Source organism: Sturnus vulgaris, chromosome 3, assembly GCF_052056855.1.
Source record: "Sturnus vulgaris isolate bStuVul1 chromosome 3, bStuVul1.hap1, whole genome shotgun sequence".
NCBI classification, from domain to species: Eukaryota; Metazoa; Chordata; class Aves; order Passeriformes; family Sturnidae; genus Sturnus; species Sturnus vulgaris.
Window position 1 is genome coordinate 12,787,482 of NC_142245.1, and position 27,930 is coordinate 12,815,411.

A 27,930-nucleotide genomic window follows, 5' to 3' on the forward strand; every position below is an offset into this window, starting at 1 on the left:
GGTTTGGGACGCGAAGGCAGACCTTTCCACTGGATCCCAGAGGGAAGTCAGACCTTTTCCACATCATCGCTGGATCTTTGGAGGAAAACTGCACCTTCTACAGGAGCACTGCTTCAACGGAACCACATCTGTCATCCAGGAGGACTGCAGCCACCATTTATACGGACTGCTACCAAAACCCTGACTGACAGGGTGTCAGGTTGTATTTCTGACTGTGTCGGTGGTTGTTTCTTTTATATTATTGCATGTATTTTATTTTTTTCTCTTTTCTCCTACTAAATTGTATTACTGACTTGGAGTCTCGCACTGGTTTTACTTTCAAACCAATACACTGGCACAGTCTCCCAGACCAGCCAGGGAATCTCACTGCCCTGCAGGAGATTTTAGCAGGTAATAGGCACAGCTGCTGAATAGCTACAGATGTTGGGGTGGATAAAGGGTCTTCTGTGCTGGCGTCATGGCAGGAACTGATGACCAATGTCGGTAGTGGATCGAGAAGGGGCTGATATTTCTGCTGACAGAATATAGCAAAAAAAAAATTAAAAACCCGAACCCGCCAACTTTCCACGTATTTCTATTCCTATTCTTAACTGCTACCAGCAGTTACTTATTGGCTTCATCTGTGATTCCTGTCAATATATAAAAGACTTACTCAATGAGATGTTTTGTTTCCCAGTTTCTCATCCCCCTGTTTTTCCCTTAATGATCTAAAAAAATAAATAGTAAAGTTGTGAAATCCACAACTGTCACTTAGTTGTCATTGTCACTGTCACTCCTAACTGTCCTTTCCAGTGGTCTTCTCACATAGTGTGCACACGGCTGAGAGGAATGTTGAATTTGTCTTTACAAATGAGTTGTGGATCAGCCTATAGATAAGGCTAGCACTGAGAGATAAAAGAAACAATGGGATGGATTCCACTGATTGATGAATGGAAAGAGATATTTGCCTTTACAAACAAACTGTAGGGCTGCTGATAAATGAAATTGGATATCGAAAGATGAAAGAAGCAACGGGGGGAAAAACTATGAATTCTATAAGAATTAAAAATTAAAAGGGAGGGTTATACATTAGAGGGGAATTTCAGGTATCAGGCGTTCCGGGAAGTCTGTGCCTCTCAAGTACCTCAGCCAATGGGGAAAGAGAGAGGGAAATGCGGCCGGGAAAACAGGATAAAAAGGAGGCTGCGTCCTCCAAAAATTTGAGAGATCCCAGGGGAATGTCCCATGGCCTCTCCCTTTATTCGAATAAAGCAAAAAGGACTCCTCTGTCTCCTTTTTGGACATAAACCTCTGGTGTTTGTGGATTAATTTTCCTGACACGGCTGATGTCTGACTCCACAAAGAAAATCAAGGCCAGGCAAAATCACCATCACAGAGCTAAGTAGATGCTAGTCTGTGTTAGAAATTTTCCCAAGTCACAATGAACCCAGATTTTAATAAAATATTTTGATCATTTTCAGCTACATTTCTGCCCGCACATTAAATTGGACATGTTCCCAGGTGGCTGTTCTAGCAGGTTTCTAAGCCCATTCAGCTCCATCTGCAGAAGAGCAGGCTTAGAGGGAAGTTTAGACAAAGGATGAAATAAAGTTAAAATGCAGTTGCTCAGGTACCACTTTAACAGATCAGCATGGACATTGTGTCCAAAGCAACATGAACTGCAGCAGGTTTGGAGGAGCTGAGTACCTGAACTAATCTGGAATGTAAATCTTTGTCAGATCTGCTCACATCTGGTCACACCTGAAACAAAGCTCAAAACTGTGAAAATTGTAGATTTGCTGCACATCCATTTATGAATGCGTAATAAATGCCCAACGAGTGACAAGGGAGAAAAACAATACTTCAAAATATCCGGATAACTAGACTACTTTTATACAGGCCAGGCCATCAGCTGTCACATTCTTAAGAATTTTCTACTCAAGGCTGAATTTCAGACCAAGGAGATCCAGTGCTGCTGCTGACACTATCAACACAGAACTCCTCTCCCCATTTGACTCCTCTCCTGCATCAGCAGCCCACACAAGGTTTGCTATGTGCTTTGTTCCAGAAAGTTCTTGCTGATGCATTTCCACATCACACTGGCTTCCCCTTAGGTAGCCCTCGGGTGGACTAAAGGCTCTAGCATCAAATCCTTCCATCCCCTCCAGCTTGGTACCATTGCGCAATCCAATTTACTGCTGGGTCTGTGCTTGGCGCTCCACCAGCACTGTGAAAGAAGGATACTGAGAAGACAACATATTGGGAAAAACCATCTCCCAGACCTTATTTTGGTTTGCCCATTCCTTTGCCTCTCAAACTCAGCACCATGAACCATCGCTTGGGAATACAAGTGGTGGGGTCTTGACCTGCAGCACAGAGAGCCCACACGGCAATTGCCAATCATCTGTCAATCATATACCTGGAATGACAGGAACCTTGGCATGAGGTGCAACTGTGGGTGTCTTAACCCCTGGAACCTGCAGGATGAACTGCTACAGGGCTAGAGATTCCCTGCAGTCTCTGTGGAATGCTTCCACTGAGCAAGTCCTCAATGCAGGGGGCTCCAGCCAGTGGAGGAACTTTGTGGGGACCTGGTAGCCCTGTTCTCCCTGATCTGAGTGGCTGGGGGCGGCCAGGGTTGTGCTGGGTCTGCCTTGGCACAAGCATGTCTGTCTTGTCACAAATCCCCTCAGGAGATTTTGGCCCAAAGGGACTGCTTTGGTGGGGGGAAAAGTCTTGGCTAGGAGGTAATACCCCACAAGGGACTGGGGAGCACAGCAGCCCTGTGGAAGCTGGTGTGACATCCCACTCATAGGATAGATGGGAACCTCCATCTGTGGAACAACACCAGGCTGGGTCTGATGGGGACACTGATGGGGACAGGGAGAAGGCATCAGTGTGTTGCAGGGGAGGCTGGCATCAGTGTCCCTTGCAGCACGTTTTGTGAAGCTGTATATGACACAGAACAGTGTCCATCCACAGTTTGGGACAGAGGCATGAGGACCAGCTGGAATATGGGTGATCTGCTATGAAAAGGGAACAAAAAGGCACAGCCATGAGTGTTGCACAGCACACCTGCAGGACCCACGTGCTTATCTGTGCTCCAAGTACAATGTGAATTGTAGTGAGATGGAGCAGGGAGCATGGCACCTCTCTGGAGCAGGGTCACAGCTGTTCCTCTCAGGGTAGGGGAACAGGGAAACTGCCCAGGGACAGGTACACTGCTCAGCTGCATGCAGGGACAGGCTCACTTGTCTGAGCCTTTTTTGGCTGTGAGCTGCTGGGCTTGTTCTCAGCCCTGGCAGGGCAAGATCTGGCCCTGTATGGATGGGGAATGGTTCTGATCGTAGAAGCGCTGTGTCCAGGCCAGTGCTGGTGGTGCTGGTCCTGGTCCCAGTGAAGTATCCTGGCCAGACTGTGGTGATGCTGCCACCTGCAGTGCAGTGTAGTGCACTAGTCCCTTGTTGGCCCTGGTCCCAGATGTCTGGAGTAAAAAGCTGCAGGCTAGCACTGCTGGGGCTGACTCCACTGCCAGCATAGAGCAGCGCTAGGGCCACAGCGGTGAAGCTGCTAGTCGCTGCGCAATGCAAAATCCAGCCTCAGGCAGATATGCTGGCTCTGGCCTTGGTCTCAACAGTGCAGTCACTCGGCCCTGCGCAGACTGCCAGCGCTGGCACCAATCCCACACCAGTGCTAATGGCACCAACACAGAGACGAGCACCAGTCCCCGTCCTGGCAGGGCCCGTGATCACGCTGGCACAGCCGATGCCGGTCCCGTTCCCGGTCCCACGCCAGTGCGCTTCCCTGCATGTGAAGTCGCGGAGCGCTGCGGTGCCCAGCCGCATGTGCCGCCAGTCGGTGCCCGGTGCCAGTTGACAGTGGTGGCCGGGCGGGCCCAGGGCGGGCCCGGCTGGGCGGGGACGGCCAGCGGGTGATGTCAGGCTGATGCTGTCTGTGCGGCGCGCGGTGCATTGTGGGCGAATCCCGCCGCCCGCCGCCCGCCGCGGCTCCGAAGGGGAGGATGCGCTCGGGGCCGGCCCGTCTCACAGCCGCAGCCGCAGCGCGCCGGGCCGGCGGCACCGCGCCCGACGAGCCACACTGAAGGGCGTGGGGCATGTGCTGCCTGCGCCGGCCGCAGCGGGAAGCGCCGGCGGCGGCGGGGCCAGGTGAGCTGGGCCTGGCCGGGCCAGGCCGCTGCGGGCACGGGCGGAGAAAGGAGGGAAGGAGGGACCGTCCCGCTGGCGGCTTGCGAGATGCGGGACCGGGGACGGCACCGGGCCAGGCCGCGCCGGGGCTGCGCGCGAAGCACTGCGGGAGATGTAGTTTAACGCCCCACCCGACATCTCCAGCCGAAGGGAGAGAGTCCTGCGCGCGGAACTCGGGTTCCCAGCGTGCCCTCGGGGGTGGGTGAGCCAGCGGCGGAGTGACGGCCCAGTGTCACCAATGAGAAGGTGGGCCGGGTGGGGCGAACCATCTGCCGAGAGGGGCGGCGGGCCGGCAGCTGCAGTGCAGGGGCGGACGCGGCCACCTCCCCCGCGGGGGGAGGCAGGACGGCCCGAGGTGAGGGCACGGCAGGGCAAGGGCGGGGCGGCGGGGCCCGGGCGGGTGCCGCCTCTCAGCGCCCCTCCTGCCCGGGCCGGGGGTCAAGGCGATGCCCGGGGCTGCCGCCGCGGGAGGGGCTGGCCGTGGCCTAGCTGCCTTGTGCACGGCAGGGGCGGGGGCGCCCCGAGCCCTGAGAGGCTTCGCCGGAGGGAACGGCCCCGTCGGATGATACCGGGGACCGCCGGTGCCGGTATCGGGCAGGGGCCGAGGTGCGAAGTCACCCGCGACCTCGTGCCGGGCCAGCCTCTAGGGAAACCCGCGGAGGGTGTCGGCCCCTCAGGAGGTCAGGTGCAGCCCGGGGCTGGGCACGGCACCCTGCCCGCGGCCAGGGGGTGCCTGCCCAGCCGCATGTGGAAAGCCAACCCGCTCCGGAGAGGTCTCTGGGGAGGGAGCGCTTCTATCGCGTTACGCTGGGAAAACTCCGTGGTGTTCAGGTTTTAGGCAGGAGGCTGAGAGTTTCTCTTCTTTGGCGGGGTGGAAATGGTGCTCCTGTGTGCGTGGCCGTGTCTCCTGAAGCTTTGGGGCTCAGAGTCTCTCTCTGCGGTGTCGGTACTGCTCGTGGTGCCCAAGCTGACATTGCTGGATGTGTCCATAATCGTTGTGCTTTCCCTGCATTCCGGGAGAGGAGGTGTCCGGTAACCTGGGTCTGACCCACTGGGCACTCTAGAGATGAACACCATGACCTTGACGTGCATCTAGGATTTAACGGAACCAGAACGCTGTACGAAGCACTGGAGTGACACTGTCAGAGCTACTTGTGTGACAAGTTCAAGACCCACTGTGGGTTTTGAGGGGTGGGGACTTCAATACCTGTTGGTATCATGTTTCTGAGCAGTTCAAACCAAATCTATTTTGAATTTTCTTAAACTTGCAAGGTGATTTGATTGATAGAAGGAAAGGTTTCCTAATTCTACCATTTCACATGGATTTCTTGTAGTGTCACTGAAAATGTTGTCTTTTAGCAACAAATTTCTCATATGAGTCATAACAGAGATTTTCAGCCTGGAGACTTTCTATGAGTGGAATTTAGCCTCGTGTTTTGTTGTTCCACAGGGTGTGCTAATGCTCGCTCAGCTCGTAGGTGCTGTGCCCATACAGGTGCTCTGACTAAAAAGCGTCAAGTCTCACTCAGGAGTGTCAGTGTGTCACCACATTTCACTGTGCTGCCTTCTTTAGAGAGGATAAAGAGGGACAGAATAGGAATGGTGTGTTAAGGTTCTGGCTTTTTCCCTTTGTGTGCTATTAGAGCATCCTCATGGTGATATAGATGGAATCAGAAACTTCTGAGATGTGGTGCATGGTGTATGTGGTATTCACTGCTGTTACTACTGTGTGCTTTTGCATACTTTGTGATAATCTCATTCCTTCATTGCCTAAGTTCCTCTGGCAAAATAAAACACTGGTCCTCAAGGGAAAAGTCAGATCCCTATCAATGCTCTTGGTCATCCAGAAAGGAGCATCTCTTGTGCTAGGAAACCTATTCCATCAACCCCCAGTGCTGGTGTTAGTGAAGTGGTGCTCATGGCCCATGTGTGGATTTCCTTCCCTCTCCATCTGCTAGAGTTTGTTGGTGAAGGCAAGTGTATCTCTGTGCTGCAACAGGCAGCCTGGAGCTCTCCTCCAATGGACACAGTTGGCACTTGTTTTTCAAGGCAGGAATGATCAGATAAATCCAGGAAGAGCCAAATCCCTCTTTCTTCCATAACTTCAGTATAGGAATCCCTTCATGCTCTTTCTTGCTCTCTGTTATGGAAAGATTGACACATTACTTTACGTTTATCAGGCAGCACGTTCCTCGCACATGGGTCTTGCTGTGGACTCACCTCTTAAATTGTGTTCTTTCAGTTTTTTTGCCGTAGTCTTATCTATGTGTGTATCAAATGTGCATGGTCCAGAAAAATACTTCAGGAGCAGTTCCTCATCCTGGGAAACTCCTCGGTGAGATTTGTTTGCCAAAGCTCCATAGTGACCTTCCAGTGTCATTGATTCACTTTGAAAACAGAGCAGAGGACAGAAAATAGGTCATTATAGAGGAATAGGTGTTTATAAAATCTTCAAGGACTTTGTAAACTTCCTTAATTTCTAAGGAGGTGTCGGATTCGTTGGTATCTTCTGCTTTGAGCATTGCAGGGCACAGCCAAATATTTGCTGGAGTGATTGTGGAAGCATTTGCTAAAACACTGTTTTAGCTCTGCTAGTTTACTGAGCGAGATACAGAGTGGACAAAACCAGTGCTTCCCTCCCCTTCTTCCATCAAAGATAACAAAAAAATGAGTATTCCTCTGAAACATCATGAAATCCCCTTAAATGTCATTGTGGGACACAATCCCATTGGAATAAATGTGAAGATTGCTTTGAGAGGGAGAAATAAGAAAGGCCCTCCCTCCATATGAGATCTCCCTCCATAGTCCAGAGGAAGAGTGGGGGAATCTGTTGGGTATTTATTGAAGCTTTAGGAATGAGAGGGAGATGATGTAGCTTTTACATAGTGCATCTGAAAATTGAGACTTCCCTTGCATGTGAGAGTTTCCCCAGCTATAAACTGGACAGTGGCAATTCTTGTTGGTCAGGCTAATCCATGGTCTTATCCACAACAGTGCCCAGTGCCTGTGAATCTCACTGTTGAGAGCCACAGTAGTTATCCCCAAAAATATGGAAAATAATCTAGCAATAGCAAAGTGTCTTGAACATTAATGAATGAAGGCTTTTTTCACATTAACTTTTCTGGTTTTTTGGAGACTGGTGGATACATCAATATATTGGATTCGATGGAGAAAATATAAAACTGCCACAGTAGGTTTTTTCATGGGATTCACAATCCTTTGGTCCCTTTTGGTCTTACCCAGTCCCTCACTGTTTTCTGTTGGGCCTTCTCCACTACTCAAAAGCTGCACACATGAGAAAGGATCTTTTTTTGTAGTTGAGAAGGAAGATATTGACAGTGTGATGGACTGTAGAGCTAATCAAATAAGATGTGTTTGGAAACCCTTTCCTTTTGATGTCAATCTGTGTCATCTTTAATTTGGTGAGCAATATGAAAGGAACAAACTGGATCCTGGGCTGGCTGCAGCTGGATAGGTGCAATGGAGAGCTGAGAATGCCTGTGGGAACAGAATTTCCTCTTGGAAGAAATGAGGCATCTTAGCCTTCAGAAAGAGATCTGGTGTCAGCTGTGGCAGGTGGAAGTGGATTCCTCTCTGTCCGTGCAGCAGATGTTGTCATGCCCACTGTCGGCCCAGGAGCTGCCTGGATACAAATCTTTGGTGGCCTCCCAGTCAGACAGGAAAGACAAAGGGAGACATTGATGTCTGGTGAAAAGATTTTGATTACAGGATCATAAACTCGGCTGCTCAGGCCAAACCCCTGGATTGCTCCAGTCCTGGATTGCCACTCCTGCCCCTGACTAGTCTATAGCTTCTTGACATGCAGCTTAAATTCTTAGTACCTGTTCTGCTCACTGAAACAAGGGTATGGGGTAGCTGTCCAATACTTTCACCTTCACGGAGGCATCAACACAGTGCTTCTTTTGATTGGACAGTCTAATAAATTATCTGGCTTGTTTCCCTCGTTTCATGAAAGTTGCTTGTTTGCTTCCTCAGCCAGAGTTTAGAAGTCACCTTTGTGGTGGTATTGTATTAGGAAGCTTAAACTTTGTAGTCTAATTATATCTTGAATTATTTAAACAGAATTTAGCTGCATTAGACTTCTAAAATGTACTAGTTTAGGAGTTGTGCAAGTAATTTATTGAAACTAACTGGTTTCTTTAAATTTTGTTATTCTTGGGGAAAAAAAAATAAAAAGAGGTTGGCCTCAGGCAGAGTTACTCCAGTGTTTTTAAGCAGAAGGGTCTGAATCCTGTGATCTCACAGGCCAAGAGCTTCCTGCTGTGAAGACAAACAGAGCACAGCTTGACTGAAGCTGAAATGGATCTGAGGTACTGCTCCTCCGTTGTGCTGCCGCTTGCATTTGACTGACCCTACAGTGAATCAGTTGAGGAAGCTCTAAGCCAAGGAAATGCCCTTATTTATGAGGAAGAGGAATAGTTTTTCTGCTAGTACAGGTCACTGAACCCATGGTGGCCCACTGGCCCATGGTGGAAGCCTACATTCACGAGATCAGAGCTGGGAGGAGAGAGGGGAACTGTTTCTCTTCAGGCAGATTTTTAGATTGGCTAGTTAGTAACCTGAAGCTGTGGATCCAGCATTGGGGTCTGTAGGATTTATGTGGTAATATAGATAATATGGTGTAACAGTGCTCCCATTAATTCTCACCTTTCATTCATTAGCGTCTAAGCACCCAAAATGTGATTTTTGGGTGAATGTTGGGGTTTTTGGGTTTTGGTGGGGTTTTTTGTGTTTTTCCTTTTAGTAAGATTGGCAGTAGCTAAAGCATGCCTTTTTAGAGGTGCCTAACCTCGATCTGAAAAGAGAATCCACCATCTTTCTTGTTCCAGATCCTGTCCTTAAGGAAAACACCCATGAAAAACTAATTTGCAGTTTTCAGGCTTTAGCTTCTAGTGGAACGTGGGCTAGAGTGTCAGAGCCCTTGAGTTCCTTAAATATTCATAATAGGGAGGTACTTCTCATGCCCTTGCGTTTTGGGGTTTCTCTGGGCTACGTTCCATGCATTTTAGAGAATTTAGTTTTCAGGTGGAAGGCACCTTCCAGCCTTTTTTTCTGATCAATGATTTTTAGTAGCCATGAGGCATGGACTACTTGACGCTACTGCCTCTCACCAGTAGGCGAGGTCAGAATTGCCTCCCTTTTTTTTGTGCTTCTCTGTGTAGCAGTGCTCTGCTTTGTATGCATAACCTTTATGGCTTATTCATAGATGTCTAAGTGTGAGTTTGGTTGTATTAGGAAGCATTTTGTTGAAGATGCACTTTTTTCTTTCTGCTGTTCCCCATTTCTATGAAGAAATAAGGAGTGGTTGCTTCTCAAGCAGAGATGAGGCTTAGGGAGCTTTGTCCATCAAGCCAACAGGACATAAAAGAAAATGTAAAAGGTGGAAATGCGAAGGACAGCTAGTCAAGTAGTTTGTCACTCTTGTGGTAGTTACCTGAGGGAAATGACAGGAGCCATTTGATTTCCAGGGCTCAGGTTGCATAGGTCCTGCAGCCTTGTTTCAAGTCTGGTAGCAGCTCAAGAGCTGGTATTTCTGGTGTGCTTGTTGCTTCTTTTGCAAAACACATTTTCTTTAACTTTGCTGACTGTGTTTCTGATTGGGATGAGATTATATACATTTTTTCCCTTTCCAAACATCCCAAGCTGGACTTGAACCAGTAATTGTTCTGTCTGTGGAGTATTTATTATTAGAAGCATTTACCAGGAGCCAGATTACTCTGGCAGGCTGAGCACAGAATGCACAATTACTCTCTGCGGGTTGAGATAGGTTTGAAAAATTGCTATGAACATTGACCAAGTCACATATAAAATTTACTTTTCCAATACTTTACTACAGCTATGAATAGAAAATAATTTTTACATTACAATATGGCATAAGGTTCATGATGCTTTTTTATAGAAACAAGTTCTGACCATATTCGTTTTGTAATAAGAAATTCTCAGAATCCAGTTACTTGGCATAGTACTGGAAAATTAAGGATCAAAGTAAAAATGTGGTTTATGACAATGAATCGGTCCAGAAGAACACATTTTAAAGTTTTGTTGGGGGTTTTACTGGTGTGTTTTTGATTGTTTGTGTTGGGGGTTTTGTTGGATTTTAGGGTTTTCTTTTCTCTGACTCAACAAGCTGGCGTAAAATCTGATAGCAGAAGGAGAAGGCACATGCCTCAGTCATAGAGCTGCTTAACTCCACAGATAAAAAAATCCCTGGATGGGAATCAATCTTTTGCATTTTGTGGGAGGGTCCAGGCAGGTAATGACTGTTGTGAACTAGATGTCATTCTTGGCACAAGTGGAAATGGCTTTTATAGAGGCAGTCCTGACCAGCTTGTAGCGCTCTCCCTAATCTTGGTAACACCCTTGTTCCTTGGAAACTGACTCACATAGCAGTGCAGAAAGAAATGAAACAGACCACGCCTGCATGTACAAGAGCTTTTGTATATTTTTCTAGAATGTACTTGCATAGACTAAATATCACCACTGGAAGCAGTGCACAGACTGAGGGTGCACTATCCCAGGGATTCCTTTGTTGGAGGCTCTTCCCCGGAGGCACCAACTTGAGCTGTTACAGTACTGCTGCACCAAGAATTTTCAAAGGAAAATTAATTGACGTCTTTGTGGACTCTCAGTGTGCTTTTGGGTTGGGTCATGCAGCAAGAGTCTTATGGAAAGAATGGGAATTGTTCATATCAGTGAGGAAAAGAGAGTGTAGTGGGGAGGAAATAAGCAATTTGCTAGAATCAGTACAGTTACATGCAGAAATTGCTGTGATACATTCCCAGCCCACATGAGAGGCACTATGGGAATCTGAAGTAATTACCCTCCCCAGTGCAGCTGTAGAGTCTGTGGCCAGGCAGCATTTGGGACAGAGTGCTGTTGTGGCAGTGACCAGAGTCAAAGGCCAAATTTGATAGACCCCAGGACTATAAGAAGGACTGTTCAACAGAAGAAGAGATACAGTGGGAAAAATGGGAAGCAACCCAAAGTGGTGATGGAGTAGGAACAATTGAGGTAAAACCAATTCTGCTAAAGAAATATTTAATCACTTTGGATAAATGGTTTTGTGATAAAGCCCCATGGGGAACAGAGGCAATAGCTAACAAAGTACAAAAGGTATGGATGGCTCCAGAGAATAACGAACTCTCTTTGAAAGGTGTTTTGCTAACAGGAACTTAATCTCAGTGGAGTCCAGCTTACTGGATGGATGTGACCACTTCACCTAGTATGTTTTCTATATGCACAAAGAGTTCAAGGAGCAGAGTAAGTGTGCTCAGTGGTATCCATCCACTCCACCTGAAAACAGAGGTACATTATCTACAGCCTGGAGGTGAAGTGTTAATTAAGGCATTCTTTAGGAAATCCATATTGGAACCTGTGTGGGAAGGTTCATGTACTGTTTTATTGTGTTCCTAGTTTGTTGTTAAAGATTTAGGTAAGGAAAATTGAATATGCCATTATCACATCAAACAAGTAGTGATGATCAACCAGTTGATAAATGACTGGCTTCTGAGAATCCTGCATGGTTTTGTATTGGGAATCACTTAAGTATTTGTGCACGGGAATCTGTAACCTTGGATTCTACCCTGTGGTAATCTTTTAATAGTTTTAATTCTGTTAAGTTTGTTATTTGTAATAATGTTGTAGAAGAACAATGGTTCGATGCCTCAAAAATGTTTTGTTTTTCCTTTTACTACATTAGCAGGTGTGCTTAATTAAGAGAAAGGAAGAACTGTTGAGGAACATATCTGGTGCAGGTAGCTGGGTGTGCAGCTGCAGTGGGAGCTGCAGTTTGTGCTTAGGATGGCAGGAAATGTCTGGAGGCCCAGTCAAGGGACCATGAACTGGTGCCACCCCTGTGCCAAACAAAGGGCACGGGGACGTGTAGGGCTGGCTGGCTGGTTCGTTCAGACACTTTGTGGAACCCAAATAAAACAGGAGAATACCGCAGACCAAATATCTCCATTTACCAAGAGGCACATGCAAGGGACACCAAGAGCATAAGAGGAACACAGCCTGTGAGGGCACAAAAATCCAGTGGTGCAATGTGGCTCCTGCATGGTCAGACAGAAAGCTTCCTTAGCCAGCTGTCTGCAAACTAAAAAGGGATTAGACAGAGCAGAAAATGAAACTGTAGATTTGCAGGCAGCAGAAGAAGGATGAACCTGCTCCTCTGAGCATGCACCAACTAGGGGGAAGAATTCCTTACAAAAATCAGAAAATGGTTACAGAAGAGCTGTAGAGGGATGACTTAAGTGACTAACAGTTGGCGTGATTTGTCATGTTTTTGTCAGTACCAGGAAACCTCTTCTGTGTAATAGCAAATAGAATATCTGTTGTGATCAGCATTGGGCTTGAAGACTGAAAAAATTTTATCCCATTTAGTCTGATATAACATCAGTGCAGCAAGTGGAAGTTACCCCACTTCTGCTAAATTTTTTTTTTGAAAGTGCTTGGTAATATGAAGTCTGCATGGCAAACCTATAAATACATGAATTTTCCTAGCAAAATACCCTGTCTTCCAGAATTTGAATCAAATTATGAAATCTCTCATAAGGAACTTACTGTTATGTTCCTAACCTCTAAATAACTTTTTGACAAGTTTATTTAATACTTGACAATTATGGTGACTGCATCTATAATAAAAATTTTTGAATGGGTAAGATGAACACGTCTTTCTCTGGACCAGAGGTTTAAAATTATTGATCTCAGGCTGTGAGCCCTTTAATAACCTGGTAATAGGTTATAATAGGTTCTAAAAAGACTGTTGAGCAACAGTTGTTATCAGTTTGCTGTGTGCCCAAGTGCTTTTTTCAAGATAACATCCTGTTCTCCAAGAATAAGGACTCAAGGAAAGTCCTGTTAACTACTCTGAAAACTGACTTGGAATGGCCACATTTGATGGAAGATGAATAACAGGCTCTGCACAAAAGCAGAGAGAAGGGCAAGTACGTGCCTGATGGGACATTTTGCATTACCTAAGGATCTGATCACACTCTGGGCCAGGATCAAGTGATGACAACATACTCCTGTATGTCAGGCGTAGGTTGAGTCTGATATCATAAATACAACCTCTATTTTGTTCTTGCTTTTATTCAGATATATTTGTTTTGGCTGCCAGCAGACTACTCAAGCTTTTCAGTAGTGATTTATACTGATTTTGCAGGTACAGATACCTAAACTGTAGTTAAGTGTTCATTTGAAGCAAACCATAATGTTTGCCTGTTAAATTAGTGAAGGTTGAGCTGGTTATGATATCAGAGGGATTTCCTGGAGTTGGATTTAATGTTCTGCTTGTTTCAAATTTGGAGCTACTCTGTCAAGGAGATTGGTGGAAGATAATAGACTTTTCAAATTATCCTGCTCCCCATTGTTTTGCTTTTACTGCTGAGATGTATTTGAGGAGGATTAGGATCACATAGAACCCCTGGCAGTGTAGGCATGCTTATCTGTGCATTCCTAATGATTTGTTGTCATAATTACCTGTACTGATTGTCCCTGCAGATAGGTGGGTTTGGCACAGAAATTACTGGTGTATCTGACTGCTCTGTAATGCGTGTGAATGCAGTCTCTGGTAGTGTGGTATTGTTTGGGGGTTTTGTTTGATTTCCTCTAGTCCTATGCTGTTACTTTCACTGTGCAGGCAGTGAAAATTCAGTTGGCTGTTCAACTGGCTGGCTATAATAACGCTGTCAAGGTGCATCTGTTATCATGTTTAATATGAATGTTCTGCTCAGTGCAGCCTCGTGTTAGCAGAGAATCTGGACCTTGATTGATTGCAGTCTGTCTTGATTGCAGTTCTTTTTGTTTGTTTTTCCCAGTCACTCTTTAATGGTCATAAACCACTTGAAAATGAAAAACAATCCCAGCATCTTGAGCAACCTCACCTTTAGATGTTTTGATTTTTACAGAAGTAAAATACTGTGAACAGCAAGCCCAGAATTTCTAAGGCTGATGCCATTCCCTGCCTATGAGAAGAATATGTCACAGCTGCTTTAGGATGCAACTGATGGGAGCTGAGCCTGCTCTCTTAGCGGGGTTTGCTGCAGCAGGGTCAGGCAGGCTTTTCCTGTACTGTTATACACATTCCTGTCCTGATAACAGAATACTAGTGCATGGTACGAAGTTTTAAGTGGTTTTTGTTTGTTTCAATGTGAGTGATTTATTTTTTATGGTTGGTATTGTGTGTTGGAAGGAGATGATGTTGGAAATACAGTGAGGGACACTGGGTCCATGCATCTACTGCTGCCATTAACTGAGCCCCAGTGCTGCTAAGCAGTGGCACTTGGAAGCTCCACTGGTTTTTGTTTTCTTACTTCTAAGCATTCTCAGTCCTACTTTTTATGTTCTCATCTTATTCCCCATCTGTTTCATTCAACAGCTAAACACAGAGAACAGCTAAATTGTGCTTAAATTCTATTTACAACTAGTTTTTGGTTATTCTTCCCATGCAGGTATTGGACAGGGAGATTGATCTGATTTCTAAACTGCAGTTTATTGGGCTACTTCTTTTGGTTGTGCGGTTATCCAACTTTGTCTCACCCAAAAAAAGCTGTAGTTTACATCAATGTTCCATAATACCTCTGAGATCCGCTCTTAAGAACGATCATGCTCCTGAGGTGGTTCATGATGGGGAATTTGATCAAGTCAAGAGGGTCAGGGTTTACAGCAGTCTAAACTGTTCTAATTTGTAGACCTCCAGAAGTAAGGATGTGTCCTGAAATGAAGTGGGATATTGCAATTCCTCCACACTGAGGTTAAGACCCTAGTAAGTTGGTGAGAGACTGAATTCCATAGCTTTGTTATGGTGTTTAATAGCCACCTCATGGCTGATGAGTTTTGAGCTTGATGTTTCTGTGAGTGTGGCTGTATTTTGAGCACTCCAACTGTGGTATACTGGGACTGAAGCAAGCCAATATAGGAATTTATTAGGAATTCCCACAGGGTGTGCTTGGTATTTATAAGTTTGATTTTAAGAATGCTATAATTCTGTAAAATGAGGGAATATTTTTTCCAATAAAGCTGTTTAAAATTTTGCTTGCATGAAAGAGAACCTTGTAATATAGGTGTTTGGGCTGTGTTTATGAGACTTTTTCCATTGATTCTTTATTTTCTGTTATCTGACCACCTTGAAGAGCTAAAGAAGACATATATATTATGTATACACTCCTGAGGTAAAGTACCTCACCAAAACACAAGCTGGGCCATACTGAGTCATACCACAGGTCCATCTAGGCCAGTATCCTGACCTAAGTTGGCTAATAATGGGTATCTAGGATAGAGAATAAAAGCTGGAAAGGCATATAAAATGACTCCTCAGACTGCTCTTGCCACTTTCAGTGAACTAGTGAACATGGGGTTTTTTTGCATTTCTTTTATTATAAATGCCAAGACTAAATTTATAAAGCTCTCAAGTTTATATGTTTATAAAGTTTGCATAGTTGGCTGAAGGAGATATCAGTATGGAAGAACTGATTTCACATTTCTTCATGCTGAGATTGGCCAAGAGATAGAATTTGGTCCTACTGTTGTCACCGTTTATTTCTCAGCTGCTTTCCTTTGTGCTTCATTTTCTATTTCTAGGAAGGCAGTTTTAGAGTATCTTAGGCTTGCTTAGCTCCCTTGCATGACTTCATGGGACAGGAGTACAAGAATTTCTTGACATCCTGTCCATCTCCTACAGGAAAAGACAAACTGAAAGTTCTTGTTTTCACAGTCACTGTACTTTAAATTATGTCTTTTTATATTCAGTGGTCAATACATTTCAAAGGTAAGGAGAGTGGTGCAGTGTCTGGGTTTAAGATGCTTGGGTAACATTTAACATGCAGAAATGATGCTCTCTGCAGTGTACTGAGGAGGAGAGTTATTGCCTTACCATTCTCACACTGACCATCTCTTGCCTCTTCTGTTCTGATGGTTTTTGCACAAAGGTACCTTCATCCCTTCTTTTGCCCCTTGTGATCCTGGCTTTTTCAGTTAATGTGTTATGTCTTGCTGTAGATGTAGATAATGATAGGCCCGAGCATGTTTCTGCAGTATTTGTACTACCTCAGGAATAAAGTTTGGATTTGTGCTGCTACTGTGATCTAAAACAGCTTGGAATTTGTTTCAGACTATAATTAAATTGGCATTTGCTTTGGCTGCATTACTCTAGCGATACCAGAGCATATCTATAAACTTAGTTCTGTAATTCCATATTGCCAAATGGCTGCTGTTCCTTGTATTACCCAGGAGGATTTTATTCTATTTCAAAGCCAGGTTCCTTTAAATAAGAGACATGATATCTTTGTACACATGTATTAAAATTCTGATAAAGGAAAGTGGAATAGTGCACCAGGGAAAGTGATTGTACCTTGCCTGGCTTTGAGTGCTCATGGATTTTCATGCTTGGTCTCTACGCTAAAATTATTCCTTGGGATTACTTTCCACCATAGTCACCAGACTGAAATCCTACTATGCACGTGCATCGCTGAAGTGATGAAGTGATAAAATGAAGAGACCTTCAAGAGTAGGGAGGGGATACTTACTTCTGTGTTAATGTTTGTAATATTAAAAGCTTGGGGCAGTCTATAATTAACTAACTTTTCTTTAAATACCAGAAGAAAAGCCAGCATTAAGGGACATTTTTGCAGGGGTTCTCTGTCCTGTGCCTCCTGAGGTGATGGGTAGGTAGGTTATGTGCTCGGTGCTCACTGGTAGTTTAGGGATGGCCAGTTCAGGTGTTCTGGTGAGCATAAAGGAACTTGGAAATGGCGTTCCACTTGCTCATTAGAAGAAGCACAAATGTTGTGCTGCCAAACACAGCAGGTACTTTCTCTTACCAGTTTCTTACTTCAGCACCTGATAATTGAAAGCACAGCTCCCCCATACGGATGCAGGCCTCTTTCAGTGAGAATTCTGAACATTTTCCAGCACCTTTCCTCTGAATCTCTTTAATGCCCATTTTTTCTTATTTCTCTTCTATCATTTTGATTGTCCTTTAGCAGATGTTGGATTGAACATTTCTCAGCAGCCCTCTTGCTGAGTTAGTCTGCTGCTCTTTTTTTTCATGCCATTATCTTCTATATCTGGAATGAAATCTTCTTTTGTGAAGATTTTTATAAGATCTCTGAGATCTTTTGTTTATGTTTTGTTTTCTTGCACTTTTGACATACTTCTGCCTGGTGCTTCCTTGTGCACACTACATGCTGGCCACTTCATAGCCTTCCCTCTCAGTCCTTTTATTGTTAGGGAATGAGTTCTTTTCTCTATTTGAGCTCATAATTAACTGGTAACTTTTTTCCCTTTTTGGTGGACCTGAAGAAATGTGGTGGTTCAATAATCAGCTCCAGTATTTTTTAAAATTTGATATTTTAATCTAAGTCTGCAACCAGACTGCTACAGTAACACTTCTTTTTAGAAAGGAAAATATTCATATTTTTGGGGAATGACAACAGAATTGCCAACATCTATGCCTAGTAAAAGACCCAGCCTACTTCTAAGGCCAGTAAAATATCTGAGAAGATATTTATTAGGCCTCTTTCATTCATTTTCCTCTAGGAATGCTGAGTTAATGTGTTTCTGAAAGCAATTTTTGCAGATTTATAACAAAAAGCCCTTAAAATGAATACCAACATAGGCTATCTGGATCTCCATATGAAGGCAGGAAGAAGGGGCAAGAACACCACAAGCACAAGTTATCTCTCTGTATTTTAATTTGATCATCTTTAGCACTATGTAGGGTATGAGGAGGACTAACTTATATCTGGCTTTTCTAACCTTCCCCATCTGCTCTGCTTGGCTGTTCATGAGAATGATGTGTTTGTAACCCTGGCCCTGTCCTCCTACCCTATTCAGACTTTTTAGGCTTATTAAATGCAATACCTGGCAAACCTTTCTGATTTGTGTGGGATGTCATCCAATGCGAGCCATAAAAACTGCTGAGGTAGCAGCTGCTCTACTAAAGCAAGACTTCTTTACCTGGTAACAGTAAGAGCCCTTACAACATTTTGGTGTTGTATTCTCATTGCATTGTCAAGCCCAAAAGCCCTGGACTCTCCTGCATGGCATAGCTGGTAATTGTCACCCTTTAGTTTGTGCTGCTGACTTGGAGCAGGATTGTGTCTGTCAGGTTGTGCATGGAGTGAGCTCAGGTGTTTGAAGGGTGAGTTTGCCTTCTTTCCTATGAGGCAGTTCTGATTTAGTCATAAGCAAGACCTGTGGAAATGCAGCATGTACTTATACTGCGACCTGTAATAATTTTGTCATTGATTCCCCCTGCCCCTCCTTTTTTTTTTTTCCCAGATAAATGGCTCATTTAAACTGGGAGCTACTGAAATACCCTCTGGCTGGCAAATGCAGTGCCTAGCAGCAGTCGTCAAGGACGAACCAAACATGAGTGGTGGAGGGGAACAGGTCGACATTCTCCCAACCAACTACGTGGTCAAAGATCGCTGGAAAGTGGTGAGTAGCTCTGGCTTTAACGGCCCAAACAGACCTCCTCGTCCTCCAGCTGCAGTAGCACAGCAACTTCCCTACTCAATCCTGGCCTCTGGCGGGCAACAGTGGAGTCCTAGGGTTTGACATGTTAGCAAGATACTGCAGGAAGAAGGGTTTTAGAGTGGTATTTTCAGAAGGCTAAAACTGCCAAGGATTTTTAGGTAGGATTGGGCTGTTGCAGAAGATTGAGTAATGTTTTAGTAGGAAACTTAGATTTCAAATTACTGTGGGAAAGAATACTACAGACACGACTATAAATAAATTGCATTATAATAAAATAGTGTAACACCAAATGTTTTGGGTTGGAACATCAGCTACTTCAAGAGTCAGAAAGTCCATGATTAACTAACTGGTTCAACTTTTGTGTAAATTTATTAGGATACTTCTTAAAATTATATCACCATATGTTAAGTGCTTTAGTTCTTGCCTCATTGTGCAAGCTGGACAGGCTTTGCTTTTAAAATGCTGAAAAAACATTTAGATCTCATGTATCCCATTGTCCTAATTTTGAACTGGGATTACTAGCATTCTCTGAATCACTAAACTCCCAGCAGAAGCCTCCCTAGTTTGAACTACAAGTGATTTGCAGTAGTAGCGCTGAGTTGTTCTTCATGGTGACTGGCTGTGGTACAGTGGCCCTGTGAGTTTTGCAGTGGAGTGTGGAGAGCAGAGGACTAAAGAAGCTTGGGACTCTGAATTCACTTCAGTTCCAGGCTGTAGATAGCTTATTTTTCAGTAGCCCACTTCAGACAAAACATTATCCTTTCATTAGACCCAGCCCTGTTCTTGTTGCTCCCTATTGCCTGTCTCTCTTCACTTTGTTCCAGCTTTCTCCACAGCCTTCACTTTTCTGTCTGGCCTAGTGCTGAACAGGCTATTTATATTTAAGCAATTCAAACTGTTCTTCATTCTCCTGGCTTCTTGAGAGCAGATGGAGAAGCTCAGTTTTTCTGTGATTAAACAACAAAATAGAGACAACCCTTTTGCCCCTCCCAAAACTTTCTGTCACAGCTGAAGGAAAGCTTTGCTGTGCCCCTGCAGCTCTGGACTGGAGCACTTGTACTTGGAGGGATGATCCATGGGCAGGTTAATTGACATATAGGACTTGAAACATGCCCTGTGCTTACTAGTGTCTCAGACAATAATGGTTGCAGCTTTTATCTGTCTCTCCCTGCACAAATGGAAGTTTCCCCAGAGCCTGAAATCTGGTCAAACTTGTGCATGTTCTTTGCCAAGCTGAATTTCAGCACTCTCCTGTTGCCTTTGCTTCAGGTGCATGATTGCTAATACTCATTCCTCCTTAACAGGAGGAAGAACTCGTTTACATTGAGGGCGGCAGAGGAGTGGAACAGGCTGCCCAGGGAGATTGTGGAGTCTCCTTCTATGGAGACATTCCAAACCGACCTTGATGGGTTCTTGTGTCACCAGCTCTAGGTGACCATGTCATGGCAGAGGGGTTGGACTACATGATCTCCAGAGGTCTCTTCCAACCCAGACAGTTCTGTGATTCTGAGATTCTCTGTTCTCCTTTACCTTGGCTAACTTTAGCTTGTACCATTCTCTATTAATCAAACTTGGAGTCTTCTCTGTAGATGAGAGTGCTATAACTACTGTAAATGATGGGAGTATTTTTGTAAGAAGTCTAAACAAAGTAACTTCATTCTTGGCAACAGCAAAACTCTTACAAGCACCAAAAACTCCAAATAAAGTCTAAAATATGCTCTGTGATGCTCACAGGGAACATTTCAAACAAATTTTAAAGTTGGTAAAGGTACTAAATGTGAGGTTCAATGCTTCATCATTGCATGAATCTGTGACTGGGGTCCACTAGAAGCTCTACCCACTAACTTTGCCTTAGAAAATATAAAAATATGCAGCTGTATTCTCAACAACAACTACTTCTAATTAGAGGAATAACCTTTTATGTTTTATAATGTCTCACAGTAGCCTTAAATGCTGCAGTGAGGTCATTGCCCCATTTGAAGTCTCTGAGAAATGACATGACTTGCTAAAGGCTGTAAATAGCAATGAGAAATCTTTTTTCCCATTTCTGAGTAGAGCTGGAATTTGACCATGTGCTAGCTGACTTGTGCATTGTGAACCTTCATTGAGTAGTCATTCCCCCCACCCCAAAAAAAAAGTGTGAAGTGCAGACCCTTTCCTTTTAGGCAGGCCTTCTGTGCCTTCCCTTTGCTTTAAGCTGGTGTGGAACCAGTCAAAACCATGAGCTGTGGGGGGCTTGGAGTAATCTAGAAAAACTATGAAAATACTTCTGGTGGCCCAAGGAAATGGACAGTGTAGGATCAAGTGACCGAGGAAAAAGGGACTGTACCTTAAAGTGAGTATAGACCTGTAATATCAGGAGTAGCATTTTTTTCTGTTTGTCACAGATCTTTCTGAATCTAATCCAGAATGTGCCAGCTGTATGGTCCAATCTTTGCTGTGGGTGATGGATCCTGCTCAAGCAGGTGTGTGGCATATTTATGTGATGCTGGGGTGCAACTGCCAGAAGGTCTTGTGTAATTTGTCCTCCCACTGTCTCTGGCTGGGCATCTGCTTGAACCTTGTAGTTCTTAGTGCTGGCATACTTCCATTATTGAGCCGATTTCTAATTTTAGATTGGTGTAATGTATTCCTTGAATTCCTTTCCTCCTTTCTGCTGGCTGACAAAGCTTTGACAAATGAAGGTGCTAGTTCTCTGCAGTTAACCTGCTGGCAGTTCATTTTCCTGTCACTCCAAGTCAGTAAAGTTTGGCTGTCTGACAGCAGTAATATTTTTGTTCTTATTTATGAAAAAAGACATGGACAGGATGTGCTTATGGTTTTTATCAAAATTTGTCGATTTAGAAGTATTCTTTTTAGTTTTCTTTATTTGCAGATATTTTTGATGCTTTGATTAGATGAAATTTGGACAGTACTGGAGCCACATGTCTTTTGCTGAGTCTCCAGAGGGTCTTGATCCACATGTGCTATGAATGATGTGAATAGTTTTGTTCAGGGGAGGGAACAAAGTCATACATAAATTATACTTGCTTTGAACTAGGTATGGATGTTAAAGCTGAATTTTGATGTATCTCTTTATTTTGCATAAATGCCTTTTACTGGGGATGCACAACTGACACTTATTAGCAAGACAGAGTCAGCAGCTCCTGCACTGAGCTTTGAACACAAATGATGACTCGTGTACATGTGAATGTTTTCTTGCTAGGTGCAATCTATGTTTTGTTTTCTTTCAGATTTCTGAGCTTCTTGATCTGAAGGTCTCCTGTTTATTTTGGAAAACTTGCTGGAAACCCCACAAAACTTTCATGGATTCTTTGCCTTGTCTTGTTTAGAAAGGCCATATATGATTCCAAGAGAGAGCCTGGGACAAGGAAAGCTCTTTGTCAGACTTAGGGCCTGTTTTGGTCTCACTCTGATTTGGTCTCACTCTGAATTGCTTTAAGTGACAGGCTGTGACAGGTCTTCAGATGATTTAGAATGTGGCTGGCTGAGTTCTTGATTGGCTTCTCAGTTCATGCGTGTTTTACATGAGATTGCTTCCCTTGAGGTCAGATCCAGTCCTCTTCAGCAGGTGGAGTGGACTCTGGAGAGTTCGATGAACAAAGGTCAACTCTTCCTCAGCTGTTAATCAAATGAGGCCTACTGGCCATTTCTGGATCAAGTAGCTCATTGAGTTGGGCTGCAGGAGTTGCAGGCTTGGCTATCCAAGTGCTCCTAGGAGACAGCCACAGTGGTCACTGTTTGACCTTGTCAAATCTTTGAAGCCTGTGGATGACAGCCTTGACCCTGGCTGAGTTCACTAAAGGTTGCTGACTTTTCATTTGGTCCTTTGCCCTGGATTTAGAGCACACATTCCTTTGCATTGCCACAATCCTGACACCAAACCATTCCTTCCTTGTTCTGGGAATGTTATCCTGGGAAGGTCTAGTCTTTATATAATATACTTGGAAGGCAGACTGTTAAGAGCAGTGGTGTTGTATATGCTTCTGGAATAAAAGATTAAATTTATATTCAAGCCTATTTTTGGCTGGGGTTGTTTGTTACCTTGGTTTTTTGAACTGTGTCTGAAAGTACTGATTTTTGCTTAGTGAGAAGACTGCATGTTGCTGTTGTTATTTTGGGGTTTTTTTAGTAGGCTTTGGAAAATTGTGCTACAAGAGTCTTTTTCAGGATAAATCCAAAATATTTCAGAATATTTAAAGGAGACTTCAAAGGGAGCCATCTGTGTCCAAGTCCAAATACCTACCTGTTTGATCAGATGAACTATTCACTTGATTCCACAGTCTGAAATTGGCAGCTGGGCACCAGTCTGGAATTGGCAGCTGGGCACCCAGCTCACACAGGGGCTCATGCAATTAGGTGAATGAATCCTGCTGGTGTTGGCAGCCTGTATCCCAGTCATAACAGTAAGTGGGCTGTAGCAGGTAGGAAACAGGACGAGAAGAGAATATCCCCAAGGCAGTGAGGCTTCACATGGGCTGATGATGACTCACGATTACCACTTAGGTCATTCTAGTTAGATGTTTCATTCTCTTCCTTGACTTTGTGTTTGCAGTTTCATTACTGGTTTGAGGTTTTTTGAGTGGTATGTGCCCATCTCTCCTCTGTGTCCAACAGAAGGCTGTCCTGAGTTCACCTTTGAAAGTAAACTCCCACGGACCACCCAGACAATGAGGCAAGGAATGTGTCATAAGCCCCTGACCTCAACCAAAATCTTGACTTACAACAACTTGCTCTGGAACAAAGCAAAGGAAATGCTGCTGATGGCTTCTGGATGTTGCCGAAAAATCAAGAAGTGTAGCAGTGCTAGTGGTGATGTTGAATGGATGGTACTATCTGGTGTGCTGTAAAAAGTATACCAGAGAATAATTTCCATAAGAGTGTGATCACAGATGTAAGGAAGCAAAGGCAGCTTTGACAGCCTTCCATTGGCTGGAATGTGTGTATAAAATCAGTTTTCTGATTCAGCAGAACCTTTGATCTTGATCTCCTGTGCTCTCCCGTTTGTTTCTCTGTAGACCTTTATGTGTCCTCCAGTTTGGTTGTTTTACCAGGTGTGCAGTCTCAGTATTGTACTTTTTTTCCTGAACCTGCTTCTCTGATGCATACGTTCCTTTGCTTTTTCTGAGGTAACCATCCTAGCCTGTCCTCAGTTTTTCCAGACTCCTGATCATTCTTTTAGTCCTAAAATGAACGACTCCTAATTCAATGAGAGCTTCTAGAGCGAGATGTTCAATATTGTGCATCATATGTGAGTAGACCTTCTGACAGATCCTATCCTAGTGTCCTGGTTTAGGGCAAATTTGGGAGGAAACCTCTGAATGGGGCCCCTCTAGGAAGGAGATTCAAGCAGTCCCTCCCCCAGTTGGCTCGGGAAAAAAAATTTCCTCGGAGAGAAGTGGAAAAAGAAAAACTCTTTATTCAACAGGCAACAACACACCTCCCAGCACAAAAAATGAACAATACCAAACAGCAAAACCTCTCGCCGTTCCAAAGAGATGAATTTAGAAGAGTTCTTTCTGTGGGCTGCCTGGCTCGCTCAGGCTGTTCTCAGTCCCTCTGGTGCTGTGGAATGCCGCGGCCCAGGCCAGGCCAGGTGGGCCACAGGTGTGAGCTCCTGGTGCTCTTCTGGATTTTCAGTCCAGAACAGGTTCAAACAGTTCCAGGAAAAGGGAAAATTAAAAAATAAACACAATCCAGGGAGCTTCTCTGCCTCAGCTAGCCAGAAAAACTAACCCAAAGCAAAAAGAACTCTCTCCCACTGTCCACCGCAGACAACACAGTCTCTGAGCAGCGATGTGGGGGAGCCAGTGCAGTCTCTGATAACAAACTCTGCACTTCTTCTTTCCCCCCTTCACTCCTGGAACCAGTCTTAAAGTTGCAGAATTTAATATTCAACACCAACAGAACAGATGGCTTGGGAATACAGACATCATACAGTCACACCAAGACACCTAGTCGTATTGCTGTGCTGTTCCATTTGTATTGCGATACCTTTGTATTTTCACAACTGTGTTGGACCGTCACAGCTGTTCCTGTTAGGGCCAATGAATTGAAAAGGATCATTCTGTGTGTCTGTGCTGGCTCAGCAATATTTCTCCCCAGATCTATTTCTTGAATTAATCTACACAGTGAGATGTTTGGGTGCCTATATTTTTTCTCCATCCCAGATATGCTGTATTGTATTTTTCACTATTGACTTTTGCTTCCTGTCTTACCCGTTTTCTGCCTGAGGGTTTTTCAATCTTCCTCAAAGTCCCTCCAGAACCCAATTTACCTTTCTGCCTTCTGTATCTTTTACTGTCCCTTCCCCTTTCTCATGAATATATCAGACCACAGAAGATCTCGTGTACTGAATCCTGAGGTATTTGCTGACATGTTGTTGCTGTTTTGAAAGAAAGATTTTTAATAGCCAGTTCACTTAGTGTGAATTTCCAAGTGGAAGTAGGGCTGCACTGTAATAATTTATGAATAGTCTGTGGTGACCTAGTTATTGGCTGTTTACTGTGTGAATATGCCTGTTTAGCCCCATGGAAGGTCATGAAGAAAAATAACAAGAAGTTGCTCTGGACAGCAACTTTCAAAGGGTTATCAAGTAATAGCTTCAGAGACAAGGCTAGCTGTCAAGCTGTTAGTATGGAAAACACTTCCTTCTTCATCTGGAGACTGTTTTTCTTGACCTGGGAGCCAGAAAAACAAATTATTTGGGTCACCTTTGGGAGGAAAAAACCCTGCCCTTGGTGTAGGTAGGGCCGTTTGTTCAACAAACTGGACAGATGCACAGGACAGGCATTTGGTGGTACAGAAGACACTAAAATATCATATAAATCTCATTAAATATTGTGTAACATCCATGTTTGACTATCTGTCTGACTGAAACTACTTTTCATCTCTGAGTGTTACTGCTGCTGTTGGAAAGAAGTGGCACTCAGGACTTCCAGAGCAGTTGTTAACAGAGGGAACACAAAATGCTGAAGGCAAGAGCTGCAGTTTGGTTCAATGAACAAGTGCTAAGCAGATCAAGGGAGCCCTGATCTATCTCTGCTGTAAACCTGAATTTCCTCCTGGGCAGCACAGTAGGCTTTAAATATATATATCTAAGAGAAACAAATATAAAACTATTTTCCCGGCATAGACATTGACTCTTGCAACACATGAGGAGTCTGTACTATACATGGTTATATGTAACTATACGCACATATGCTGTCAAGTCTCAGCAGGAGGAGGATCAAGGAATCACCTTCCGGGAAAGGCAGAGGATCCTGACTTGCTCTCTGAATCTCTAACTTACTCTAGAACAGGCAGACAGTCTAGAAGGTATATATCAAATATGCTGAAACTTAGACATCTTCAGCTTTGAGTTTATGTCAACTGAAGTTGTGGATTCCTATTGTGAAACAGTCTTTAATTTTGCTCAGAGACACAAAAAGCGTAATTTGAGTGGGTTTGAAACTAAAGAGAAAAAGAGATTGAGAAAGAATGGGAGTTGTACTGGTGGCTTGTGCACAACTGTTTTGAGGTAATGCTGTTGGCAGTTCTTTGAAATGTGACACTGAAGTAACTTCACTACCAGAGCAGGTACAACATCTTGTAAAAGATTCCAGTGGATGTTTTGTTCTGTTTTTTAAGTCTTTTGAAGGAGATGTAAACTTCATTTAACTTACTTCTTGAAAGATTAGTTCCAACTACCATGGTTATGTTTTATTGCAGGGATGCGTATTTGTTGGGGAGGAATGACAGTTTGCATCTACCATGGTGTGGACAGTGGTTCTGCTATTTCCTTGAAGAGTCTTTCCCTGAATTTTGGCAAGAACATCATGGAGGCGATAGGCATTGTCATTTGCTTTTAAAAGTATCACCTGTCATTACTTGCTAGGCTTGTTCTTGGTTGTTAGAGCAAAAATTTTATACATAGTACAGTCGAGTGGGTAGCTGGACTTTGGCCAAGCTGTGCAGTGAAGGGATTCAGGCACAGCACAGATTGGGAGCTGAGCTTATTCTCCCTATGCAGTCGAGGAGCTGGCTTCATGAGAGCCAGCTTCATATTCCCTCTTGTGTACATTGTACCAAACCTCTTTGTATTTTTCCAGCTGAAGAAGATAGGTGGAGGTGGCTTTGGGGAGATCTATGAGGCGATGGATTTGCTGACCCGTGAGAATGTGGCCTTGAAGGTGGAATCAGCTCAGCAGCCCAAGCAAGTTCTCAAGATGGAAGTGGCTGTCCTGAAAAAGCTGCAAGGTAAGGCAAAAAGCCCTTTGGAAGTGCTACAAGTCACTGTGTGTGTTAACAACTAGAATCCAAAGTTGCAAATGGTTTTTATCGTTTCCTCTTCAGCTTCCATCTATATGTGATGTCACGTTAAGTCATCCAGCTCAGAAAGTTGTTAAATTCTGCAACTCAAGTGAGATCCAACAACAGGGACTATTTTGTCTGCCAGAATATAAGGACAATGATCAGACTTAGGCTGAACTACTGGTCCACTTTTCTGTGCAATCTAGTGATACTGGTTAGAAAATAAGGACTAGAGAAAGCAGTGTCTGACTAAGAAATGAGGTTGCCTCCCAGAGGACCTGGAGCACTGAAACATGACAGAATCTCCAAGTAAAACGGTTGACTAGTAGAGGAGTTCAAAAACTGGACAAAAGAAAATATAGGGAAACTGACTATTAGTTAATTTTTCATGTATCTCAGTGTCCTGGAGGCCAAACGTTAAGTGGTGTGCCTATTCTTAATGAGAGTGCAAGGGAGCTGTTCCCAGCTAAAGGAGGGGGGCTTCTACTAAAAAGATTGCTATGGAGGGATGTAAACAAGGAATTTCTAAATCTTCCTTTGAGGAACTGACAGCTGCTGTTGGCTGAAGAGCACTGTGCATAGATTTCCTTTTTAAGGCAAAGCCAGCTATTGCCAGGTACAGTTTATGTGTTATAGTATAATATACATTTGAAGGGATGTTCCTTTCTGTAGGATTCCCACTTGGGCTGAGGAAACACCTGCTGAAGCAGTGAGTAGGATCCTTATCACTAGGGCTCATACTTCAGAGATTATGTTGTGGCCCATGAGTCTATCCCTTTGCCTTTGTACAAAATCTCCAGAGAGATGATTTAATTTGAAGATGAGAATGTTGCAGGCCTTGTGAAACAAATTACTCAGTGTTCATGACAGATCGCCTTTAGGTAAAAGCCAGTGAATTATTTTTGAAGGTCAAATCATTTTCCACATTTCAACTCTCCCAAGAGGAGAGCTGATA

The 27,930-nt window shown here is 44.1% G+C and overlaps 1 protein-coding gene across 1 annotated transcript; it reads left to right on the top strand.

Annotated features, from left to right (window-relative positions):
• Positions 1-4,079: 4,079 nt before the first annotated feature.
• LOC106862721 (tau-tubulin kinase 1) lies at positions 4,080-26,977 on the top strand. The gene is made up of 3 exons (XM_088160714.1): positions 4,080-4,145; positions 18,486-18,644; positions 26,774-26,977. The coding sequence occupies exons 2-3, from the start codon at positions 18,537-18,539 to the stop codon at positions 26,975-26,977; spliced, it is 312 nt and encodes a 103-aa protein (XP_088016840.1). The 5' UTR covers positions 4,080-4,145; positions 18,486-18,536.
• Positions 26,978-27,930: the final 953 nt, after the last annotated feature.